This window comes from Leopardus geoffroyi, chromosome D1, assembly GCF_018350155.1.
Source record: "Leopardus geoffroyi isolate Oge1 chromosome D1, O.geoffroyi_Oge1_pat1.0, whole genome shotgun sequence".
Classification (NCBI taxonomy): Eukaryota; Metazoa; Chordata; class Mammalia; order Carnivora; family Felidae; genus Leopardus; species Leopardus geoffroyi.
Genome location: NC_059329.1, coordinates 82,874,363 through 82,901,706, shown reverse-complemented (window position 1 = coordinate 82,901,706; position 27,344 = coordinate 82,874,363). Strand labels below are relative to the sequence as shown.

General features: G+C 35.2%; 1 protein-coding gene across 7 annotated transcripts in view; it reads right to left on the bottom strand.

The window, feature by feature from the left end:
* The window catches only part of METTL15 (methyltransferase like 15), a 212,421-nt gene extending 185,077 nt beyond the window's left edge, over positions 1-27,344 (bottom strand). For 3 of the 7 annotated variants that reach the window (XM_045484835.1, XM_045484829.1, XM_045484831.1), the window contains exons 1-4: positions 27,231-27,344; positions 23,499-23,785; positions 2,739-2,815; positions 1,330-1,468 (exon numbers count right to left, since the gene is read on the bottom strand). In XM_045484835.1, coding sequence (XP_045340791.1) covers positions 1,330-1,468; positions 2,739-2,815; positions 23,499-23,768 — 486 coding nt within the window. In that variant the 5' untranslated portion in view covers positions 23,769-23,785; positions 27,231-27,344. Of the gene's footprint in view, positions 1-1,329; positions 1,469-2,738; positions 2,816-4,719; positions 4,844-23,498; positions 23,786-27,230 lie in introns of those variants that run through there. The other 4 variants (XM_045484836.1, XM_045484834.1, XM_045484832.1 and 1 more) reach the window with 3 other exon arrangements.

Here is a 27,344-nt window from a genome sequence, read left to right as displayed (position 1 = left end):
TTTCAACTCCTTCCTTCAACACACTGATTACTACTGTTCTTCTTCAGATACTTACAATCGTTTATCTAATATAAAACATCAGCCTCCTTACCTACAAATTCACCCAACATATAGACATCTGAGGAGCCCATAAAAAATGGAAATTCAGGGGCACCTGGGTGGCGCAGTCGGTTAAGCGTCCGACTTCAGCCAGGTCATGATCTCGCGGTCCGTGAGTTCGAGCCCCGCGTCGGGCTCTGGGCTGATGGCTCGGAGCCCGGAGCCTGTTTCCGATTCTGTGTCTCCCTCTCTCTCTGCCCCTCCCCCGTTCATGCTCTGTCTCTCTCTGTCCCAAAAATAAATAAACGTTGAAAAAAAAAAATGGAAATTTAACCAGGTGACTCCTTGACTTATACTCTTTTTTTTTTTTTAAGTCTATTTATTTTGAGAGAGAGAGAATATACACGCACACGAGTGAGCAGGGGAGGGGAGAGAGAAAGAAGGAGTGAGAGAACCCCAAGCAGGTTCTGCACTGTCAGCCCAAAGCATGACATGGGGCTTGATCTCATGACTGCCAAGATCATGACCTGAGCCAATATCAAGAGTCAGACACTTAACTGAATGAGCCACCCAGGTGCCCTGGACTTATACTCTTCAAAGACTCCTCCTCACTGGTACAAGAAAAGACTCCACACACCTTGATCCAATTAGTCTAATGATATTTTCTTCCAGGAAGATGACTTAAATAAAACTGTTCAGTTCTCACTGAATGCAAAGAAAAGGGGCACACACAGAAGAGTACACACACATATCTCTTAAACAGGTAGCATACAATCCAATCATAGCTACTGACAATTAACATAATAGCCAGACAACTTAACATGTAGTTCCTCCCAGAATATTTTCATTTTATAGAGACTCTTGATAACACGTAATGGCAATAAATCTTTAAGATATAGAGATTGGTGGGACATCATTCCAAGAGAACAGAAAGTATTCAGTCAGTTCTGGCAAAAAAAAAAAAAAAAAAAAAAAAAAAAGTGGCATGCTCAAACTTGGTAATTTGAGAATGATAGCTTAACTAAGGGTCTACTTCAAAAACATGGACAGAGTCTAGGGGATAGAGAACAGGGGATAGTGCACAGTTCCTGGGGATCTGGCAACAAGAGATAATACCATCCCTAAGCCTGAAGGGCAAGAGGAGTAAGTAATTACCAGAATCTAAAAAGGGGTAATTATATAGAGAGGGCCTCCTGACAGGAGGTATAGCTTTTGGGAGAGGAAAGCAGCCAATTCAAGGCAACACAAGGGAGGGCACCAGGGGAGTAACTACCCTGACTCCACTTTCACCTCACTCTCTGATCTCCAGCTGGTGACTCCCATTTGTGTAATCCAACCAGAAGCCACAGGGCAGGGAAGCCAGATGATTTGGCTGGGGAAGGTCAGTCTCCCAGGACACAAATAGTGTAGACAGAGGTAGAGAGTAGTTCTGAAAAGGTAAACAGAAGATATCCAGTCCATTTATAAAGTCAACTCTGATAATTACAAATAATCTGTTACAGTTTAAAAGAACCCTTAAAGAGGAATATAGTTCCAAAATCTTCCTTTTCCATATTAGGAATTGAGGTTTAGAGAATCAAGTGACATTTCCAAAGTCATATCATTACTTAGGAGCAATACATGTACTGGAAGTTAGGTGATAATTTCCATTACACCTCATGAGTTCTGTAAGCTTCCATTAAACAATGAAATATTCAAGTCTCCAAAAGCATAAGCATCTTTCCAAGCCTTTATCAAATGCCACCTTTTCCATAGTGTATTTTCTAAAGATCTCTATTTAATATAATTGCTCCCTCCTCTAATTTGAATAATACACCTTCGTTATAACACTTACCTTTTCAACTAGTGTTACTATTATGGTCATCTACATATGGATTATTCTCACAGGTTGAATTATAAACCCTGAGAGAAATTTAAATCCATCCCCACACATACCACCCCTAACATGTGACTGCTCCTTAAGTAAGAGAAAACCCACCCCTTTCCCCCATGAAGACCCAAGCTATTTCATACCTGGGCTCTTTCTCCACCAACTCTAGATTTAGATGATCATCCCACAAACACAAAATAAGGGCCTTCAGTTAAAGGATAAAATCTTCTTAGTTTTGACTATCCCCTCAATATTTATTCACCCACTATTTTGATAACCCCTACGTCTCCAAACACAATGCCAGACACATAAAAAACATTCAATACATACTTACTGAATTTTTTAAAAAAATTTTTGAGCATATAAAAAGATCCATAAGTAATTTGATATAACTTGAACATTTTCCCCATCATTAGATTAGAAAGAAAAAAGTACAAAAATGAATATCAAAGTATATGAGTATGCCTTTCTTCTGCAATCTAACAAAATCAATATAATAAAATGTTATGAAAACTGGGGGGAAATCTAAACAATTTCAAATGTTCAAGATAACCACAAATATCTATTCACAGACATGTTGATCTAAAGTCCACTGACCTGCAGTGTAAATGAATAGAATCTAAAAGAGCTCTCATTTCTGAGTCATGAGAATAAATTAACATAACAAAAAGCAAAACCATCAAAGACTAATTGATGCATTTTGTCAATTTAATGTTTTTGTACTCTCCTAAAACACCATCAGTGCTACTTTAAATTACAGTCTAAAAACTTTGGTTGATGGTCAACACATCCCCAAGTCATCTAATATAATTAAATAATAAAGCCTTACCTATAAAATCTGATCAGGAAACTCATTTGAAAGAATTTAGTTTCCCCATTCACATTCTTACAGGAAATCATATATCCCTGATTTTAGTAAAAAGAAAAACAGTGAATGCGTAATTTCTGCTCCGTTTTGAACTTTTACACAAAACATGAAAAAACAAAACCCCAAAGATTCATATAAAATGTCCATTGCAAAACAACAACAATTAAGTTTCTATCTCTAGCAGTAATATTATCTGAGGAAAAACTATACAAAATAACGTGTCTGATTTTTAAGCATCTTGAAAATGTTTATAGCAAGCATACACATTCATGTTAATTTTCAGCAAATGACAACAAATTTACAAAAAACATACACCCTGAATGCCTCTCTTAAAACATCATACAAACTCTACTTTTCAATTTGGAACATTATGTATATGTAAGCTAAATTATTCTTATTTTAAATGTTCTCATTGACTATAAGTGTGGTATATAGTGTACCTTTTAGCAACATTCATTCATTTTGAGAGTAGACTATTATTCCTAGTTAGTTTTCTGCTCTTAAATTTATTTACTTATTTTCCTTTTGTTTTTTTTACCAAATCTATACAATACCATCAACATATAAATATGGAAGAGAGGTTTATACCTCGATTAAAACAGTTGCCATAAGAAAACGCCTGGGTGGCTCAGTCAGTTAAGAGTCCAACTCTTGATTTCAGCTGAGGTTGGGATCTCACTATCCTGAGACCGAGCCTCAGTGGGGCTCCGCCCTAGGCATGGAGTCTGCTTAAGATTCTCTCTCTCCCAGGTGCATGCATGCTCTCTCTCTCAAAAAAAGAAAAAAAAAAAAAAAAAAAAAAACAATGCCTACAGATCATTTAATGGAAACTCATATGCAGGAAGATCCTTTCTTTTCTCCATTAGGTATGAACATTATATATAATTCATCAAGTAGGTCCAAAAAGACAAAATTAAAATTCACAACTTAAGGTGTTCTGTTACTTAATTTACATGGAAATTAAGTCTTTGAAAGGTAATAAGTCAACTAATAGGTTGAATATTAGCCCAAAGCATTGAAGCTATAAACACATGGAAAGAAATACAACAAAATTCAAATAATGGACCAGAGATGGGTAACCTCTAGTTCAAAGCTGGCAATTCAAAACAGAGGGCACCTGGGTGACTCAGTCGTTAAGCATCAAACTTTGGCCCAGGTCATGATCTCTCCTTTCAGAGTTCGAGCCCTGGGTCGGGCTCTGGGCTGACAGCTTGCAGCCTGAAGCCTGTTTCGGATTCTGTGTGTCCCTCTCTCTCTGCCCCTCCCCTGCTCGTGCGCTCTCTCTCTCTCTCTCCCTCTCTCTCTCTCTCTCTCTCTCAAAAATAAATATTAAAAAATAATTTAAACTGGGCAATTTCTTTGGAATTCCTTTTTGTAAATAAATCTGTCAAGATTAGTAGTGATACAGTATTAGTTTGATTAACTGGATCTATGTGGTAAAGTTTATTCTACATAAAGCAATAGCAATGTAAAGCTTTTAAATAAAGTCATTTTTTAAAATTTAAGTTTCTAGATTAAATAATGCATATATTGCAAGTGGGTGTTTTGGAATTTGGATGAAATGCTATTAATTATAGCAAGGGAAGAGTTAATCCTAAATATAAAGAAGAAAATAGTCCAGGTATTAAAGATGTTATAAATCATTTTTGCCTTTCACTTGAGCTGTTCACAGAGCCAGAAAACAACCTTTTCCTTCAAACCCCGGGCCAATGGGCCAAAAGTAATGAAGCAGATTAGACTAGGTAGCCATTCATTCCAACTTACTTTACATACCTACCAACTTCTCTAACCCTTTCTTTTTCTATCTCCCAAATTCTTTTACAGCTTTGATATTCAATGTGTTATCCAAGAACCTCTTTTATCTGCCTTAACAATCATATCTACTCTCAAGGGTTTAAATATCACTTGTGTGATATATTCAATCTCCATATCTAGTACCTACCTCTTTCTAGTCTCTTCTTTCTGCTGGTGAACATTTCAAATGAAAACCTTATCTCATCAAACCCAACTGTCCATCTTTCCATCTCTACCCCCGAATGAGTTTTAACTTCAGATTCCACACCAACCTGAAGGTAATGAGAAAGAGGAAATGACCAATGTTTCCAATCTCCAACAGGATAAAGTTCCTATGTTATTAGCATTCCTTAGACATTCCTTCATGTTCTGAACTTTTGCCTCCCTGAACAAATGTTGCCTTCTCTTGCCTTTTTGCCTTTCTACAAATAGTTCTCTCTAGCTAGAATGCCTTTCCTCTACTTATCCACTTAGAAAACTCTGAAAATGTATATTAGCTTTCCATATCTTCTGTGAAACACCAGGCAGAAGTGTTTCCTTACTATTATCCCAAAGCAATCTATACATTATCTCTAAAATAGATACCTTTATTCCAGAGAGCTCTTTTACCACAGGTTATTTCTTTTCTGTATCCCCATTACCTAACACAGTGTCTAACATAAAAATAGTGTTTTAATAAGTATCAGTTTCATCCAGTGTTTTTACCTCCTAAATATCTCTCAGATCTATCCATTCCTCTCCAACTCCACAACCATCACTACTCATTAATTTTGGTCTTCATCCAACCACTTGCCACATCTCTCTCCTTAACATCTCTCTTACTAGCATCTTTCTGTTCATTCCTCCATTCAGTAATTATTTCAAAAAATATTTATGGGGCACCTTCTATGTGCCATGCATTGTTTTCAGGGTTGAGGATAGGGTTGTAAAACCCAGCCAAAATCCAAGCTTTCATGAAGCTTATATTCTAGGATTCCACAGAGGAAGGGTATAAGACAAGGGCAACAGACAGTTAAGAAGACGAAAATTAAATATATACCATATATATTAGTGATAAGTGCTGAAGAAAAAGAAAAAAAGGCAAGAAAAGAGGACATCAACTATTGGGGGGGGGTGGTAGCTGAAATTTTAGATAGGGTAGCCAGGGAAGGGGGTCTCTAAAAAGGTGTTTTTTAAAGAAAGACCAGTAGTAAGGAAGCCAGTCATGTGGATAACTAGGCAATGAGTATTTGAGGCTTTTTTTTTTTGACTCAATAAATGTGTTATCTACTTTCACCTACAAACTCCCCAATTTGCTTAGATTAGCTCTATATTGTAAGTAAGTATGTAGCTCTTGCTGTAAGTCTGCATACTACAAAATGAACACCTGCAGAAATAATTTAAAAAAAAAAAGGCATCTAGAAATACATAGCCATGTAGGGATTTAGATAAGGGAGAAATTAAAGCACTAAGAATATCACTGTTACACAGAACAGAAAAAGAATATTGAAAATTACTACCATAAGTCAATTAAGAAAAGTTTAACTTAAATGCGCATATTCTAAGGTAAGTAAGTTTGCATTTTTGAAAGATCAGATTTTAGAAGGCTTTTATCCAAAAACCAATACAAAACAAGTGAACAAAAACAATTATAATACTTAAAGTGGTAACTAAATATGCAATCACCCTAATTCAAAATCAAACATAAGTGTTAGCTATGGTTTGTTTTCTCATTTAATTAGTTAGTTCTTGTTTTCCCGTTATCATAGAAGTACAGTGAAAAGGGCCCGAGGTATGCAACACTGTGGTTAACATCTTAAACTGACATAATGAACTAGACAGAAATGCAATATTGAATCCTATTTAAAACATAAATTAATATCTTAGTTTTCATATCACCATACAAATGAATATCTGCCTTTGCAGATCATAACTCAATTAGAGTTTGCTCCTATTTCAGCAAAATGAAAATCTATATTAACTTTGATATATCATTTAATATTAGTTTTGTCAACAGTCTCCTATCCTGAAACCTAGGCTGCTTCTCTCTTACCTTCAATAGGAAACTCTAAGCTATTTTTGGTGGGCACCAGATTATATTCTTGTTTCCTCAAATGGAAGAAAAATGTGTACCTTGCTATGCTCTGAATGTTTGTATCTACCCAAAATTCTTATGTTGAAATCCTAACCCCCAAAGATGATGGTATTAGGAGGTGAGACCTTTGGGAAGTGCTTAAATCATGAGGATGGAGCCTTCATAAATGGGATTGGTGCCTTAAGAGAACCTGCAGAGAGATCCCTAGCCCCTTCCACCATGTGAGGACACAGCAAGAAGGTGCCTGCAATGAACCAGGAAGAAGTCCCTTGTCCTACCATGCTGGCACCACGATCCTGAACTTTAACCTCCAGAACTGTGAGAAATAAATTTATGTTGTTTGTAAACACCCAATCTATAGAGTTTTGTTATAGCAGTCCAAATAGACTGAGGCATATCCAAGCAGTTGGTCAATAAATATTTATTGATTAGCCATGAACAAAAGAACTTTCTAATTTTTATGGTTACATCTTCAGAAAAAATAATTCTGGCAAAAGTCACTCATTAATCATTTATAAAAAACAATTACTTTTTGGATTTTTTCCCATATATAATTATAAAACCAAATGTGTCAAGTAAGATAGCTTGGGTGTAATTAAAAAATTCAGAACAGAACACACAGAAAATAAAATGAACAAACAAAAAATGTTAGTTTTAGATGGATACCAATTGCAAAAGGTTCAGAAATAATACATTCAGCATAATAGAGCCACAGTAGTGTCAATCTACTTATGTTAGATTTTACAGGAACTGAAGAATCTGACACAACACCACTTCTCACCTCTGGCTTTCAGAAGGCATAGTCACGTTAAGCAGAACTGATTAAATGTCCCTGATATACGTTTCTCAAAGAATTTCTAATATATACTTTGAATGAATCCCGAAATAATTTTTTTTGTTTTGTATGTTATGAATCATGCTTTAAGCTAATGGCTTTTCAGGGGAAAACTTTGTATCTTTAGAAAAATCTGGGCAGTTTCTGTTACTAACATATTACAAAAATAATCATTAACACAAGAAAACATTATAAAACATTTCTCTCTCATTAGTATCTCTATTCTCATTTCTAAAAATCTCATTTTGTATTTAAATTCTACAGTAATCCTCCTTAGCAAGAGAAATTGGTTCATTCTTTAAAGTGATTCACCATTTTGATCATTTTAAACTGAAGTAAAATCAAGTCTTTCTTTTTGTCGTTGTTGTTACTTGAAATACGCATTACATACTGTGTAGTTTCATTCAGGTAAGAATAGGTCTATTCCCACATGTTTCATACATATGTTTACAAACATATATATCAATGAAAGAAGGTGTTATTTGAATAACAGTTTATACACAGCTAAGCATATAGCTTTCACATATATGTCTACACATATGTGTAGAAACTTCTACTGAAAGAAGATGACACTTGAAAGACATTATACACCGTGGTTTCAGAGTGTGAAGCATACAGCTATTCCCATATGATTCTACACATACATTTACAAATACATGTATTTTAATGGCACAAAAATAGACACAAAGATCAATGGAACAGAATAGAAAACCCAGAAATAGACCCACAACTATATGGGTTGTGGTTCAAAGCAGGAAAAAACATCCAATGGAAAAAAGATAGTCTTTTCAACAAATGGTGTTGGGAAAACTGGACAGCAACATGAAAAAGAATGAAACCGGACCACTTTCTTATACCACACATGAAAACAAATTCAAAATGGATTAAAGACCTAAATGTAAGACAGGAAACCATTAAAATCCTAGAGGAGAGCACAGGCAGTAACCTCTCTGACATCGGCCATAGCAACTTCTTACTAGATATGTCTCCTGAGGCAAGGGAAACAAACTATTGGGACTTCATCAAAATAAAAAAAAAACTTCTGCACAGTGAAAGAAACAATCAGCAAAAGTAAAAGGTAACCTACGGAATGGGAGAAGATATTTGCAAATGACACATCTGACAAAGGGCCAATACCCAAAATATGTAAAGAACTTATAAAACTCAACACCCAAAAACCAAATAATCCAGTTAAAAAATGGACAGAACACACGAATAGGCATTTTTCCAAAGAAAACATGCAGATGGCCAACAGATACTTGAAAAGATGTTCAACATCACTGATTGTCAGGGAAATACAAATCCAAACTACAGTGAGATATCACCTCACACCAGTCAGAATGGTAAACTTAACAAAAAGAAACAACAGGTGTTGGCAAGGATGCAGAGGAAGTCCTTCTATTTAACAATGTTGGTTTCATACATAGGGCTCAAAGAAAAAATCATCTTAGTGATGATATCCTATATTGGTGGAAAAGTTAGTCTTCATAGGACAATTATGAAGGTCATTTTTAAAAAGGGGGTGGGGGAGAATAAACAATTTTTTCATGATTTCTGCTGCAAATAAACAATAAAATCAAAACACAGAGAAGAGGCATATGGTAGTAAGGTGTAGGAGAAAGAACTGAAAACGTATAAAAGATGGAAATTCATGAAGCTGTTTCTCTCTTTAGTATTAATACTGTTCTTCAAATCATCCTCTTAACAGTTTCCTTCCCTTGACCCTATCCTTTCCCTCCACCTTCATTTCTAAGCCTTAGTCACTTAATGGCTCTAGTCAATTTATCCTATACCTTTATTACACGAATATACCTCCCTCTCCTGTCATTAGAAATACAAGGTTTCCTTGCCAGAATGAAAGATCGATCTTGAAACAAGCTCTGAAAAACCTAGAAAGTAGACCAAAGAGATGTGTCAGGACCCCTTGCAGAGTGTTGTGATGGCAAAAGCAGCATAATGTGCTCTGAATGACTGAGTACTAACATAGTCCCTAGAGTGTTTGGGAAACTAGTTATCTATTTTCTAAGGATATTAGGCCAAAATGGCTGACGTAAGGGATTAAGGGACCAAATACAGATCCTGAAGATCTTGTAGTCTGAACACTAGATACAAGGGAACTAACACTAATGGTGGAGTTAAAAAGCATACTGCATAATCTGATTATTAGCTAGAAGCATTCAAATCCAACCAATATCATTTATTACTACATGGTTCCAGTAGCACAGAAGCACTGGAAATATTTCCTTTCCTACTTTCTACATTTAACATGGTACTTTGTACAAAAAGCTACTGAGATCAGACCTAATGAAAAGCACAGACAATATATGAAAGTGCTTTGCCAACAGTAAAATCTTACATAATTCTATGCTATTATTATTAATAATATTCTTATTAATGTGGAAAAACCTCCATCTTTATGAATATATTCAATATCCAGAGTTAACTTACTTGCTTTCCAGAAAGAAAAAAACATACAACAAAAGAAAAAGCTAGGTTTTATTTGGAAATTCAATATAAATATAGAAAAATACTGTATGCCACTCAGAGAAGATAAATGACAAAGATAAAATATATGCTTAAATTAGTATGAAATGTGATATAATGACATCTCATATACTGAGGACCGAACAAGTGCAATGTTTACACAGAACAAGAAGAAAAATAAGGAACTATAAAAAAAATGCACATAAACACTTTCTAAAACGACATTCATCAAAGTAAATAAAACCTTTAAAGGCACATTACCTCCTGGTAAATGGTATTTGTTTCACCCAAGAGAAACAAAAACTAGCACCCGCAAAAAAGAAGAGAGAGAGGGTTCACAGAACATTACAAGAAGATGAGTCATCATAAAGCTTTGCAACTTGGTTTATTATAAAATAACATTTTAAGTATGCTACTTACAGCTCAGTAGTTTGTTATATGAGGAGAAAGTAGTGTAGGAAGAATAAAAATATTATGAGAACTTACAAGGTCAAGGTATACTTCCTACCACTCTTAAAAACAGTATGGGACTTAGAAAAACAATAGGAAAAGAGAGAACCACTGAACCTAGCCTCTTGCAGTAACTATGATTAGACTATTGATTAAGGACTAGTGCTGACTGACCTAAATAGAGAGTAACCAGTACCCAGGATGACTCATGAGAATGTGTTTTGGGAACAAAAAAAGTCTTATTTCTCCTGTTTTCTTTGAGCTTCCATTCTAGAATGGACCTCTGTTTTCTTCCTGGGTCTCTATTTACTGAACTAAAAGAATGACTCTTAAATACATTTTAAAAATCAGTACATAAAGCTGACTTTTAGACATGGTGGAACATCATTTTTCACAACCACAGAAGCATATTTATTTGGGGGGTTTTAACTGGACCAGTGATTTTTAAAACTGTAGTTCCTGACTATCATTTAAGTTTAATTTAAAATTTAAAAATCTTTATTCTTATATTTTAATAGTAACAATGTAATAAAGATTCAGCTTCTGGACTACAAAAATGACCAAATTGTAGGACGATAATGTGAAGACATTGGATAGGCCAGACAATCAAGTTAAGTAATTGGCCTTATTTTTCCTACGCCTTCTTTAATTTGATTGTAAACTCTAATGAAAAAAATTATATTCAGTGATAAAAATGCATTAATTCGCTGGTAAAAAAGCAAGAATATTCTCATGGATGTTGAACTTAAAGGAAAGGGTGGATATACATGCAAGAAATATACAGCACTTATTAAAGATTTCAATATGAAAATTAATATATGTATTATTTACATAAATGTGTACAAAAATACATATATGTAAAATAAGTATTTTAAATAGTATCATATCATTATGAAAAATAAGCATAAACAAGTTATTTTCCTTTTAGTTTTAAGTAACACATTTATATCAAAAACTTTAAAGGAATTGTTAAAGAAACTAACATTTTAGGTATGACTGAATAGCTCATTTCGTTACAAAAGCTTTATTCCTTTATATATACCCAGTAAAATTTTAAAAAGTAACCAGAAAACTTCTTTCTGCATCAATTCTCAACATTTTTTATAACGAGACACAAGCAAGCATTTTATAAATAACATTAACTATATAAATTCCCATTGAAAACATTATATTAAATTTACCACTGGGTTCCATACTCCCATATGATCCACCTCAAAACTCTAAGAGGAATTTCTAAATTTGACAGTCTAAGTAGATGGGATTTACTAATAATACACATTAACATTTTCATAAACAATAAATTTTATTGAGAATATTTGAAAAGAAGGGGCACCTGGGTGGCTCAGTCTGTTAAGCAACTGACTTCGGCTCAGGTCATGATCTCATGGTTCCTAGGTTCGAGCCCCACATCAGGCTCCGTGCTGACAGCTGAGAGCCTGAAGCCTGCTTTGGATTCTGTGTCTCCCTCTCTGTCTGCCCCTCCCCAGCTCATGCTTGCCTCTCTGTCTCTCAAAAATGAATAAACGTTAAAAAAAAATTAAAAATATTTGTAAAGAAAATATTTTAATAAATGATCAAAAAATATAAGGATTTAACATTTGTCTGTTTTACGTTTACTACTGTTGACTCCCTATAAGATTTTAAATACTTTAACAGTATGTTCATCACATCATCAGGTAGTGTAGCTTTCTATAAGTGCTTAATAGTTCAAGTGAAAGATAACAAAATAAATGTCACTAATAAAATATTACATATAATAAGCACAAAGCTAATCATGAAATTCAGTACTAATAAGATTCTTAAATATATATTAAAGACATATTTTGGAAGTACACATAGAAAAATCTGCAAGTATACAGGCTTTGTGCTGTTAGCTCAGAACCTGGAGCCTGCTTCAGATTGTCTGTCTGTCTCTCTCTCTCTGCCCCTCCCCCACTTGAGCTCTGTCTCTCTCTCTCTCTCTCTCTCTCTCAAAAATAAACATTAAAATTTTTTTTTAAATAAAAATCTGCAAGTATAAAATTTGCAAAAGAAAAATAAAAAAGCAACAAATTCATTTTACTCGCAAGCTTCATATTAGACAATCATCTATACCTAGAACCATAAAGTAATATAAGAACTGTGCTTTCTTCAAAAAGGTAACTTGCTTTAAAAAGTTTTATTGTGCTAAAATACACATAAGAAAAAAACTTACCATATTAACCATTTTTAAGTATACATTCAATGGTAGATATTAAATACATTCATAATGCTGTGCAACCGTCACCCCATCCACCTACATAACTTATTTTATCTTATCAAACTGAAACTCTGTACCAATTGAACAATAACTCCCTATTCCCTATTCCTCCCAACCCTTGGCCACTACCATTCTACTTTCAGTCTTTATAACTCTGACTACACTAAATACTTCATGCAAGCACAATCATCTAGTATCTTTTTATGACTGGTTTATTTCACTTAGCAAAATGTCATCAAGACTCATCCATGCTGTAGAAAACAGCAGAATTGTTTCCCTTTTTAAGGCTGAATAATACTCCCTGTATATATATGCCACATTTTGTTTATCCATTTATCCATTAATGAAAACTTGAGTTAAATCCACATTTTAGTTTTTGTGAATAATGCTGCAATAAACATGGGTATACAAATACTGCTTCAAGAACCTTCTTTCGGGGCGCCTGGGTGGCGCAGTCGGTTAAGCATCCGGCTTCAGCCAGGTCACGATCTCGCGGTCCGTGAGTTCGAGCCCCGCGTCGGGCTCTGGGCTGATGGCTCAGAGCCTGGAGCCTGTTTCCGATTCTGTGTCTCCCTCTCTCTCTGCCCCTCCCCCGTTCATGCTCTGTCTCTCTCTGTCCCAAAAATAAATAAACGTTGAAAAAAAAAAAAAAAAGAACCTTCTTTCAATTCTCTTGCATATATACCCACTGTGTCTCCCTCTCTCAGTGTAATTGCTGAATCATACAGTAAGTCTATTTTTAATTTTTTGTGGAAACACCATCTTACTTTCCACAGCAGTTCTACCATTTTCCATTCCCACCAACAAAACACAAGGATTCCAATATCTCTACATCCTTACCAACACTGGTTTTCTGGAGTTTTTTGGATAGTAGCCATCTAATGGGTATGAGGTTAAACCTCATTGTGGTTTTGACTTGCATTTCCCAAATGATTAGTGATATCAAGCGTATTTTCATTCAGATATCATCTTTGGAGAAATGTCTTTTCAAGTCCATTTTGAATTGGGTTGTTTTTGCTGTTAAGATTTAGAAGTTCTCTATATATTCTGGATATTAAACTCCTATCAGATATACGATTTGCAAATATTTTCTGCCATTCTGTGGGCTGCCTTTTTACTCTGTGGATAGTGTCTTTTGATGCACAATTTGTTTTTTAATTTTCATAAAGTACAATTTGTCTATTTTTTTTCTTTTGCTACCTGTGCCTTTGGTATTATATCCAAGAAATCACGGCCAAATCCAATGTTATAAAGGTTTATGTTTTCTTCTAAGAATTTTATGGTTTTAGGTGTTATATTTAAGTCTTTGATCCATTTTTTGAGTTGATTTCTGTATATGGTGTTAGGGAAGGGTTTCACTTCATCCTTCTGCATGTGGATATACAGTTTTCCAGCACCACTTGTTGAAGACTGCCCTTTCCCTCTTGAATGGTTTTGGTACTCTTGTTAAAAATCATTGCACCATATATTTAGGGGTTTATTTCTGGGCTCTCTAGTCTATTCCATTTGTTTACATGCCTGACTTTACACTAGTACCAGTTTTGATTACAGTAGCTTTGTAGTAATTTTGAAGTAACAAAGTATGAGTCCTCCAGTTTTGTCTTTTTCAAAATTGTTTTGACCCTTCAGGATCCCATGAGATTCCATATAAATTTTAGGACAGATTTATCTATTTCTTCAAAAACATCATTAGGACTTCGATAAGGAATGCATTGCATCTGTAGATTGCTTTGGATAGTATTGACATTAACAATATTAAGTGTTCTAATCCATTTATACAGGATGTTTTTCATTTTTGTTAGGTCTTCTTTAATTTCTTTCAGCAATGTTTTATAGTTTTCAGTGTACAAGTCTTTCACCTCTTTGGTGAAGTTAATTCCTAAGCATTTTTTATGCTATTGTAAATGTAACTGTTTTTATAATTTCCTTTTCAGATGGTTGATTGTTCACGTACAGTGATTTTTGTGTGTTGACTTTGTATCCTGCTACTTTACTGAATTTATTTGTTCTTATAGGTTCTTTCTTTTTCTTTTCCTTTTTTTTTGGGGGGGGGGGGAGCCCATATAGTTTTCTATATATAAGAGCACATCATCTGCAGATAATTTTACTTCCCCTTTCCAATTCAGATAACTTTTCTTTTTCTTGCCTGACTGCTCTAGCTAGAACTCCCAGTACTATGCTGAACAGAAGTGGTGAAAGCAGACTTCCTTGCCTTGTTCCCAAGCTTAGAGGAAACACTTTGTCTTTCACTATTGAGTATGATGTTCACTGTAGGTTTTTCATTTAAGACTTCTGTTAAGGTAGTTTCCTTCTATTTCTAGTTTATTGAGTGTTTTATCATGAAAGGGTGTTGAATTTTGTCAAATGCTTTTACTGCACCAATTGAAATGATGTGGGTTTTCTCATTCTGTTGATATTACAGATTACATTAATTTTTGTATGCTAAACCCTCCTTGCATTCCAGGAATAAAGCCCACCTGGTCCTTTTAATATGCTACCTAATTCTCGTTGTTAGCATTCTGTTGAGGATTTTAGTGTCCATGTTTATAAGGGATTTGGGGCTATAGTTTTCTTGTAGTGTCTTTGGTATAAGATAATTCTGGCCTCATAAAATGAGTTAGGAAGTATTCCCTCCTCTTCAACGTGTTTGGAAAAGCCTGAGGTGCTATTAATTATTCTTTAAACATTTGTAGAATTCACCAGTGCAGTCATCAGGTCCAGGGCTTTTCTTTGTCAATAGATTTTCTTATCAGTGATTTAATATCCTGAATAGTAATAGGTCTATCCTTATTTTCTATTTCTTCATGGTTCAGTAGGTTTGGTAGGTTTGTTTTGTTGTGTTTTTTTGTTGTTGTTGTTTTGTTTTTTAAGCAGGCTTCACACCCAGCAAAGAACCTAACACAGGGCCCTAACCCATGACCCCAAAATCAATACCCAAGCTGAGATCAAGAATCAGACGCTCAACCAACTGATACACTCAGGTGCCCCTAGTCTTGGTAGGTTTTGTGTTTCTATGAATTTGTCTAGTTCACCTAGGTTATCCAATTTGTTGGCATACAACTGCTCATAGTGCTCTCATATAATCCTATTTCTGCAAAATTGGTAGTAATTGTCCCCATTTTCAATCTCGTAATTTGGGCCATCTCTTCCTTTTTTAATTGTCCCTCTAGCTAAGATTGCCAATTGTGCTGATCTCTTCAATCTGGCTTCACTGATTTTCTCTATTGGTTTTCTATTTCCTATATCATTTAATAGTGCTCTAATCTTTAATTTCTTTCCCTCGGCTAATTTTGGGTTTAATTTATTCTTTTTATTTAGCTCCTTAAGTTATAAACTTAGATTGTTGATTTGAGATCTTAACTGAAGTATAGTTTACATACAATATTATTTTGAGGTGTACAACAGCAATTCAACATTTATATACGTTACAAAATGCGCTTATATACGTTATGGAAGATTTGGCACCTTTCTTGATTTTTAATGTAAGCAATTTATAAATTTCTCCCTTAGCACAAATTTCACTGTGTCCCATAAATTTTAGTATGTTGTATTTTTTTTCATTCCTAAGTATTTCCTAATTTCCCTTGTGACTTCTTTGATCTTCTTTGACTTCTTAGTTGTTTAGGAGTATGTTGTTTAATTTCCACAAATTCATGAATTTTCCAGTTACCATATGTTCTATCCCAGAAAATGTCCCACGTGCACTTGAGACAAACGTGTATGCTATTTTTGGGTAGAGTGTTCTGTATACATCTGTTAAGCCTAGTAAGTTTATTGTGTTAAAGCCTCTACTTCTTTATTAATATTTGTTCTCGTTATTGGAGAGGCTATTTTGAGTGAGGTATTAAAATCTCTAACTATTATCATAGCACTATTTCTCCCTTTAATTCTGTCAGGTTCGGGGGCACCTGAGTGGCTCAGACAGTTGAACTCTTGATTTTGGCTCAGTCATGATCCCAGGGTCATGGGACTGAGTCCGTGTCAGGCTCCATGGTAAGCATGGAACTTGCTTGGGATTCTCTCTGGCCCCTCACCCCCACTCTGTCTCTCAAAAATAAAAATAAAAATAAAAATTCTGTCAGGTTTTGCTTCATATAATTTGATGGCTTGGCACTAGGCACATGAATATTTACTAATATATAGTGTCCTTTTTAATCTAATTAAAAATTCTCTTACCACCTCAATTTAACTACAAATTAAGCTGAGGGGCACCTAAGTGACTCAGTGAGTTAAGTGTCCAACTCTTGGTTTCAACTCAGGTCATGATCTCACAGTGATGGGACTGAGCCCCACATCAGGCTTCGCACAGAGCACGAAGCCTACTTAGAATTCTCCCCCACCCCTGCCCTCTAGCCCCCTTGCATACACACTTTCTCTCTAAAATAAAATAAAAATAAATAAATTTTTAAAAAATTAAGCAGATTTCAGGAAGACTGTTTAAAAAAATTTATATTTTATAAATTATGAATTATAATTTACCTTTGTGAATCCAAATTATGCAAACAAAAAAAATTTTTTTATTAAAAAAAAAGTGGGGGAGGCACCTGGGTGGCTCAGCCAGTTAAGTGTCTAACTTCAGCTCAAGTCATAATCTCACCGCAGTTTGTGAGTTCAGGCCCCACACTGGGCTCTGTGCTGACAGCTAGCAGGCTGGAGTCAGCTTCAGATCTTGTGTCTCCCTCTCTCTCTGCCCCTCCCCTACTTTTGCTCTGTCTCTCTTTCTCAAAACTAAACATTTAAAAAATTTTTTGAAATTATGCAAAAAAAAAAAAAAAAAGACACGGATGTTGATTTTGAAGTTTTGCACTCAACAAAACGCCTCTGTTCCGTAACTGACTCTGTCACAACTAAATTATATAAACAAATTTACACTATGTAATGCTGTTTTTATCTGTCTTATGTTTGGGATTATTTATTAGAGAGAGAAAAAATAATTCTGTTGTTAAAAAATGTATGAAAAACAATATTCTATGGCTATACCATGGTACTTCCTAGGGCAGAGAAACATAAAACAAAGGTTTTAACTAGGGAACATCAAATGAACAAAGACAAAAGAACTCTACAGACCATACTGATTTTCAGAAACGTAAGGCAAAAATTCTGCCATTATATAATTCACAGATATCTCATGGCATCATGAGAATCATACCTGGTATTGGTCATACCAGCTGAAGAGCACCAGCTATTCATATTTCTCCCTAAGGCTACAGTGACATTAGGTTGGTAGGCTGAAATGGTCTATAATAGGAATACATATATCATGAAAATCTGTAAACAAAATAAATCAAGGTTTTTTGTTTTTGTTTTTGTTTTTTAACGTTTATTTATTTTTGAGACAGAGAGAGACAGAGCATGAACAGGGGAGGGTCAGAGAGAGAGAGAGACACAGAATCCGAAACAGGCTCCAGGCTCTGAGCCATCAGCCCAGAGCCCAACGCGGGGCTCGAACTCACGGACCGCGAGATCGTGACCTGGCTGAAGTCGGACGCTTAACCGACTGCGCCACCCAGGCGCCCCTTGTTTTTGTTTTTAAAGGTACACCACACCCTGACTCTCAGACCAGGCACTCAATATTTACCAGTGTAACACTGGAAGTATCACACTGCAGAAAGTATTTTGATGCAAAGTTCACTTAATTAGCTACCTCATTTTTTAAGATGGAAACATTATTTTTTTTCAAATAATTGGTAGAATGCAATGTAAAATAAAAATTTACTTCAAAGAAACCTATACTTTAAAAAATATGGGAGGGGCACCTGGGTGGCTCAGTCGGTTAAGCGTCCGACTTTGGCTCAAGTCATGATCTTGCGGTCCATGAGTTGAAGCCCCGCATCAGGCTCTGTACTGACAGCTCAGAGCCTGGAGCCTGTTTCAGCTTCTGTGTCTCCCTCTCTCTCTCTGCCCCTCCCCTGCTCACACTCTCTCTGTCTTTGAGAAATGAATAAACCTTAAAAAAAAAAAAATTAAAAAAAATATATGGGAGAGGAAGCACTACATTTTGACAGTCCATTCCATCTGAAATTTTAATAGTCCTTCCTAAAAAAAAAAAAAAAAAAAAAAAGGCAACTCCCTACAGGAGCTATGGCACTGGTCCTGTCTCTCAGAAAAGTTCCTTTTTAAATAATTTGAGGTCAAACAAAATAAACTCCTCCTCTCTGTGACCAATCAGCCTTCAATTGTTTAAGACAGCAAACATATAGTCTCAGGATTTTCTCTTTGATGTTTACTCTACATTAAAGATTATAAAGATTTTCAAGTAAAATATTGCTCCTGATCTTAAGAAAAATCCATTATACAGGGAATAATGAATCTTTTTATAAAGAAAATTATCATAACTGGTACCGGGACAACTTCAGTAAATCTAGTAATTATGAAATTAATATTAAATGTTAGAATATCAAAATAGCAAGATAATTATTTCAAGTACATATGAAACAAACCTTACAACCTTACTCTGATATTTATCATAATTGATTTTGCATCAGTTTAGGTATCAGCTCATTTTCTCAGTCCTTGTATCTACTCCCTCACCAGGGACTAGGCCTGTCACACTGAAGTTGGAATCATATAAAGTCTTGAGCCCAAGAAGCAACCTTAGTACCCAAGGGACATTCTTTTTATTTGTGCCTCTCATCTGTCCTTCAATTTGACTTTTACTCATTCACTTAAAAAATCATTATAAAACCCACCATGTTGTAGGCCTGTGCCAGGCACTGGAGATATAATGGAAAAAAAAACAAAAACAAAAAAACACACCTATGACTTCATAGAGGACAGTCTGTTGGAGAAATGTCCACTGAACAAATAATGTCATTAAAAAATTACAATTATCAATTATTATTAATGCTATGAAAGAAAAACATATGACTCAATGAATGTATAACAGGGAGACCTGCCACCTCTGGAGCCTTAGAAAAAATTTGCCTGATAAAGTGAAATTTGACTCAAGACCAGAAATATGACGATAAGGAGACTTCAATAGTGCAAAGGAAACTACTTTTTCAATTCCAGACATACTGGTTTCACCTTTCCTGAACTTTTGTTTCCACCTTTGTTATCTCTTGGTATTTTTTTCCTAAATTTTATTGTATCTAGCTAGCTACCAGCTCTGACCCTTACTATCCCCCCTAATAATAACAGCTAATGTTTATTGAGTTCATACTACTTGGAAGACATCATTATAAGCAATTTACATATGTGAACTCACCTAATCCTTACAGTGACCCGGTGGTACGTCATATTTCCCCATTTTACAGATGAAGAATCTGAGGCACAGTCATGATAAGCTACTTGCCCAAAATTACACAGCTACTGGTACTAGTCCTTGCAGGTCCATCACCTGCCTCATAACCTATCACTCTCACAGAAACCCCAAGGCACCAAACTAAACTGGCACTACTACTAGGAAAAAAATAAATATCAAGTCTCCTATATCCTCCAAATTGCTATCATCTTCAACTAGGCCTAGAAACTAGGATTTTCTTTTAATCCAAATTTATAAATATTTTGGGGGCGCCTGGGTGGCGCAGTCGGTTAAGCGTCCGACTTCAGCCAGGTCACGATCTTGCGGTCCGGGAGTTCGAGCCCCACGTCAGGCTCTGGGCTGATGGCTCAGAGCCTGGAGCCTGTTTCCGATTCTGTGTCTCCCTCTCTCTCTGCCCCTCCCCCGTTCATGCTCTGTCTCTCTCTGTCCCAAAAATAAATAAACGTTGAAAAAAAAAATTAAAAAAAAAAATAGTTTATAAATATTTTGCATGTATTTGCAATAGTAATATAAATTAATAACAGTAAATTGGTTATGATATAGAAGAAATTCCCCCAAATTAGCTTGAAGTAAGCAACTTTTAAATGTTAAAGAAAAAAAAATTACTATTAAATGAACAAGGCCTCATTGAAAACTATATTTAGATATTTTTAAGGTTCCTGTTATGATCAAAACTTTCATTTGTTAATTCACCATTGAAGGTGATGTGAAAAACAATAATTATGTGGGTGATTGATACAAGTGAGTGTATGACTCATAGTTTGCAAAAGAAAATGATTTGGGGGAAAAGGCTCAGGAAGAAAGAAGCAAATAATGGATTCTGGAAGAAATGAAGACCTTTCCTGTCCAAGAACTGTCACCAGTTCTTTATTACTTGAAGATTAAGGGAATAGTGAATAAAGCTGTCTGCCAGACAGCAGAAAAGGTAAGAAATAACGTTGTCTCTAAATGTACCTCACATGAAAATTTTCAAATATAACATTCATAAAATTAAACTTTCTATAAAAAGTTACCAGAAAACCCAACTCAAATCAGAACAATGGAAATGTCAAAATAAACCAACATTACATTTGTCAGGAACCTGAACAAATGAAACAGCAAGATAGGTCAAGTTGTAAAATTGTCTCATTTTATTCCACTTGGTTTTAGAACAAAGGCAGATCCGATACTGATTTAGTAGGAGACTTTGTGGGGTTTATTTTTGTTTGGCTATTTTTCTACTTTAGTTATTACAAAATAAATATTTAGTTTTTGTTACTAAGTTTCAGCAAATTTATACAACGAGCTTTAGTTTCTGGTTCCAGAGGTCAAATTCAAGCCACTAAATTCAGTTCCACTTTTTTACTAACTGCCCCTTCCCTCTCCTATAGATCTCAAATATATCATATATATTTACATGTATTTTTTCTTAGACTCACATTAAGGTATGGGTATTAATTGCTATCCTTGCATTATGAATCTTTACAGAAAATGAAGAGAATTTCATTTTAAGTCATATTTAACAGGAAGTTTGATCCAATTTTTTAATTTATATTTTCATGTATACTTTAGAGTCCCTACTATATGACAGCATTGACCTAGATGCTTTATACACATAATCTCATCTAAGAATACTGGATTTACCTTGTTATATATATACTGCCTAAGGATAAGATAAATGAATATTTTTGTGGTAAAGCAACCTAAGTCATATTAATGAGGGCTTTCACATGAGCAACATCCACCCATTCCAGCATACCTTATGTGTATAGCTTAGAACTTAGTTCATGAAAACTGTCTGATGTAACTTGAACATGTCTCAAAAAAAAAAAAAAAAAAAAGAGCTGTGTGTGTGAATGTATGTACACACTTGTGTGTTAGATGACGGATTCAAACCTAGGAAGTCCAATTATAGAATCTTTGCTCTTAACCATTAAGCCACTATATCCTGGAAAAGAACCAAGGTGCGACTTTTAAACGTACATAACTGATTTAGGGAATAGTAACTTCTAAAATAAGAGATCATATTTCTGAAGTCAGTAAGCTAAGTATCAGCATTAGGTTATAAGAACACATCTGATGAAAATTTACTATGACAAAAGTTTTTTTTTTTTCTCTCTCTCTTGTGAATGAGCTTAATTTCCAGAAATTCTAGCTTTATCATATTGGATATTATATTACCTAACATTTTTGTGATCTCTTTATAGAGTTTAAAGCATTTTTGTATCTAAAACCTTATATAATCCTGCCAGCAACACTATAAATAAGTCAAATATGATGGTTAATTTTATGTCAACTTTGCTGGGCCATAATACCCAGACATTTGGCCAAACATTATTATTCGGGATGTTTCTGTCAAGGTTTTTTTGGGGGGAGTGAGATTAAATTTTAAATTACTGGACTGAGTAAAGCAGATTACTCTCCATAATGTGGGTGGTCCCATCCAATTAGTGAAAAGCCTTAATAGAACAAAGACTGACATCCTGAAAACAAGAAGAATTCTGCCGGCAAACTGCAGACTCAATTTGGACTCAGATTTCTTACTTGGGTCTCCAGCCTGTCAGCCTACTGTACACATTTTGGACTTACCAATCCTCTTTAACTGAGGATTGCTATTCCTCAGATAAATTCCTCAGATTCAATTCCTCAAAATCAATCATTCAATCTCTTTTCCACCTCACGCATGTGTGTGCACACACATATGTACTCACATACATGCACATGTACGTACACATATACATGCATCCACACAAACACACACATCCTGTTGGTCCTATTCTCTGGAGAACTCTAAATCAAAAAGCAGGGTAGTTGAAAAGTCTAACAAAACAAGAAAACAGGAATTCATATCCTTATCTTTGTCTATAGTCATTCTTAAAAAGATACTAAAATTCTCAAGCTATGCTAGAATTGTTTTCATACCCAAACCACTCAGCCAATGTAATGTTCTTTTTCTTTTAAAACAGTTACTTGACAAAACTAATCAACTCCGTAAAACAGTATGGCAGATCCTCAATGAGTTAAGTATAGAATATCATATGACCCATCAATTCCACTCCTAGGTACATACCTGAGTGAAAACATATGTCCCTACAAAAACTTGTACATGAATGTTCATAACAGCATTATTCACAGTAGCCAAAAAGTGGACACACAAATGCCATCAATTAGTGAATGGATAAAAAGGATGTGGTATATCCATAAATGCAATGTTGTTCAGGGAAAAAAGAAATGAAGTACAGGCACATGCTATGACACGGATGAATCTTGAAAACATGCTAAATAATACAAAGCAAATGCAAAGGGCCACATATAATATGAATCCATTTATATAAGATTTCCAGATTAGGCAACTCCATACAGACAATAGATTAGTAGTTGTCAGGAGCAAAAGGAAGGCGGTCAATGCGGAGTGAATGCTAATGGATATGGGATTCCCTATTGAAGTGATGAAAATGTTCCTGAATTAGATAGTGATGACTGTACAACCTTGTGTATATACTAAAATCCACTGAATAATATGCTTTAAAATAGTGAATATTAAGATAAGTGAATATCTCAATTTTCAAAGTGTTAAAAATTAAAAAAACGAATCAACTTACCTGGCCTTTTTGTGGTGCCAAACAACGAACAACTTCATCCACCATTACTGGGATATGTAATTTAGTCATAGCTTCAAAATCTCCATTTTGAGATCTATGTAACTCCTGAGCTCCAGTTTGATCTGTTTGCTCCTGGGCTTCATATTCATTACATCTTTCTGTTGTAGCATGTATTTTTTTTGGCCAGATACCTAAATTAAATATGCCAGATTCCAACCAGCATGATAGAAATTCTTTATAGATTTTACAAAAATATGGGTATCGAAGCATCTTGTAGGTCAACCAATCTAGAAAAAATTAAAAATATCATGATTGTTGGATTTTTAAAATATGTAATTTTGTATAACTTTTTAAAATGGCCTGGTAAACTTCTAAGACCATTAACATGTTAATTATTAGGAATGTAAAAACTGCTTATTAAGTCATTTTTCTGAAATATACTTTTTTTTAATGTTTATTTATTTTTGAGAGAGAGAGAGAGAGACAGAGCACAAGTGATGCAGGGGTAGAGAGAGGGGGAGACACAGAATCCAAAGCAGGCTCCAGGCTCTGAGCTGTCAGCACAGAGCCCGACACGGGGCTCAAACTCATGAACCATAAGATCATGACCTGAGCCTAAGTTGGGCACTTAACTGACTGAGCCACCTAGGCACCACAGAAATATACTTTTCTAATTTTAATTAAGTCTAAAGAACGGATTCAGTGCATTAGAAATGTTTATTTGAAAAAACTATCTGGATGATTGAAGGGATTTAAATATTATCCTATTTTAGGTTCAGGTAGTCTTTCATTTCAAGCTCTTCTATTTGTTTTTTCTCATAATGCTAAATCTTCATCTTTAATTTAACTTTGAGGAACTGTCCCTGGAAAAAGCTACATATGTTTATCTAAAAAGAAAGAAAGGTAAAACTGTCTGTGAAAATCTTGCAGACTTGTTATGAACATGCTCTGACAAGATTGTCTCAAGATGGCCTGTATCAGCGAAGCATGTTTCAATTTAAATTATAACTTTACTGGGGCACCTGGGTGGCTCAGTCAGTTAAGCACCTGACTCTTGATTTCAGCTCAGGTCATGATCTCACAGTTGTGAGATGGAGCCCTGTTTCAGGCTCTGCACAGACAGCGCAGAGCCCACTTGGGATTCTCTCTCTCCCTTTCCCTCTGCCCCTACCCTGCTTGCTCTGTGTTTCTCAAAAATAAACAAATAAACACTTAAAAAAAAAAAAAAAAAAGCTTAGGAAATCTATAAAAATAAATAAATAAATTTTAACCTTATAAACACTCAACTGAGCCTACTTTGGCATTTCGTATTCACCTTTGTTTTAACTGTCTGTCCTTGCCCCCAAAAAACAAGAAAATAAAGATTAAGTTCCTTAACTTTCTCACACTTGTTCCTTTTTATTCTGCAATCTGTAACTCTTAAATGCAGAGGAAAAAAGTATGCAAATATATTAACAGAAAACGTTTTAAAAACATTATGCTTTTTATACAGGTTGTAAGCAATGTTTTTAATACTATTATAGTAAATGCAGAGTTAACATTGTTTTTTAGTCCTCATAGATTAGGAGTTATTTAAAAATAAGATAACACCTTTTTATCTATAAAAGCAGATGCACACTCAGTGCTTAGTGTTTTCTGAAAAAAAAAAGTGAATGGATGGATAATTCTACAGAATTAATATTTTTAACAAAACTTGCTTTAGGAAATTTTGCCTGCCTGACAGACCCTACTAAAAACCATATTCTCAAAATACTTCAACACATAAATATCCACCTCCAAAACAGAAAAAGAAACATAAATATCTTGTTTAAATATGCCTTCCCTTCCTTTTGCAATAGAAAATGAAAAATGATGTTGAAAAGTTGACCACACGTAATGACTAGAAAAGAAATACATTTATATTATATAAATATAGTATCAACAAGATGTTACCTTAAAAATACGCCAACTTTTCCTAACGCATAATCCACAGAATTTTGTGGCAAACGTGACACGGGAAAAATATTGGGGGGTGGGGGAGGTTAAATGTTTTAAGTAAAGTTTTCAATGTTCACCAGTTTCAAATTAGTCAAATTATTAATTATGCCTCATTTGTTTCAGAAAAGTTATACAGGGGCACCTGGGTGACTCGGTTTAGCATCCAACTATGGCTCAAGTGGATGGTGGGTTGTGTCCCAGGTAGGGCTTTGTGCTGACAGTGTGGGGTCTGCTTCAGAGTTCCTGTTTCCCTCTCTCTCTGCCCCTCCCCCATGCATGTGCACGCAAGGGTTCTCTCTCTCAAAAATAAACATTAAAAAAAAAAAACTTCAAAAAAATAAAAAAAGAAATCTTATACAAAGTAAACCCTACTACCCTCAAAACCTAGTGTTTCTAACATTTTTCAAAATAGAGGCTAACATTTATTAAGCACTTACTAAATACCACTAAACTCATTCTATCCTTACAACTCTTAGAGATAGACAGTATACTTATTTCTATTTTACAGATGAGAAAAATAGAGAAGTAATTTGCCAAAAGGTCACATACCTAGAAAGCCATAAAGCTAAAACTGTAACTCCAGCATCCTATCCCAAGCCTTTAATCTTAGCTTCTATGTTACAAACATAGCCCACTAGCTCTATTTAATGCACCCATGTAATTGCACGGCACTTTAATTATACTGACTGTATATTTGTTGTATCTCACGGATTACTTTTTCTGTAAAGAGCCAATATCCTATTGCTTAATCCTATATCCATATTTTTATATTTAAATATATACCTAGATAAATGTATGATATATATTTAACTAGACAGATATACATACATCTATACATCTCTATAATATTCCAGTACAGGAATCAGAACTGCACAGGAAAAGCAAGTAGAATAGAAAAAAAAAGCTTCCTTTGCCAACCATTAATTCTTTTCTTTTTGCATTCAATTTATATGTATTTACTCAACTATGTTTCAAGTACAAAGCCTGAAGATTTTATTATGCAGCAATTGGCTACTAACGTGGGTTAACATGGAGAAAGGACCTCAAATAATCTTCCTCTTTGGTGGTTTCCTTGACTATCTCCCAAGAATGGAAGGGGACAAGCTCTAAAGGAGGATGTTCCTTTCCTTTCCACAGCCCAGTGTCCTACCAGATAACCCAGAGTGCTCATGCAGTTGGCTATGAACCAAACACCCTACAGGATTTAAGATCCTTTAAAAGTTTCCCTCTGGTCACAGGAAGGAAGCGGAGAGACGGGAAACCGGCCGCTTGAGCCAACTCTGGTTTCCTAGGTAAGTCTTTTAGCTTTGCCAGCAAAGTTCAGTCTCAGCTGTTGAAAGCAGGGAATTGGCCAGGTTACTCTTTAATTGTGGGTACAGAAGTGATACCTTTGAAAACTACTTCCTCAACGGTGCCGTTACCATCTTAGCACTCAGCTTTCCCAGTGGAGAAAAACGTTCGAAAACTTAATTCCTAAGGCCAAAAACCCAGCCTGGAGGCTGGCAGCCGAATGGAGAGAAACTGAAAGAGGTTCTAAATTTCAGGAAGAATGCATCCTTTTGCCTAAGAATTATACTCGGAAGAGGGAAAACTGTTCACAAACTTCTGAACTCAGGATGAGTGTTTAGGAGGGAAAGCGGGAGCAGGGGCGTGTTTCCTTTTGTCCTGGGCGAATTCAGCGACCTCTGGAAGTTCCCCCAAAGGCTTGGGGTGAGCTCCAAGAGAGCTTCCGGGACTCGGCCACCTTCTCCTCACCTGAGGCACGAAGAATTCACTGTTGGCTTCTAACTCGGGCCAGCGACGACCACTACTACGGTGCCAGAGAACACGAGTTGGCGCACGTCTAGGTCCCAGCCTTGGGGGAAACTT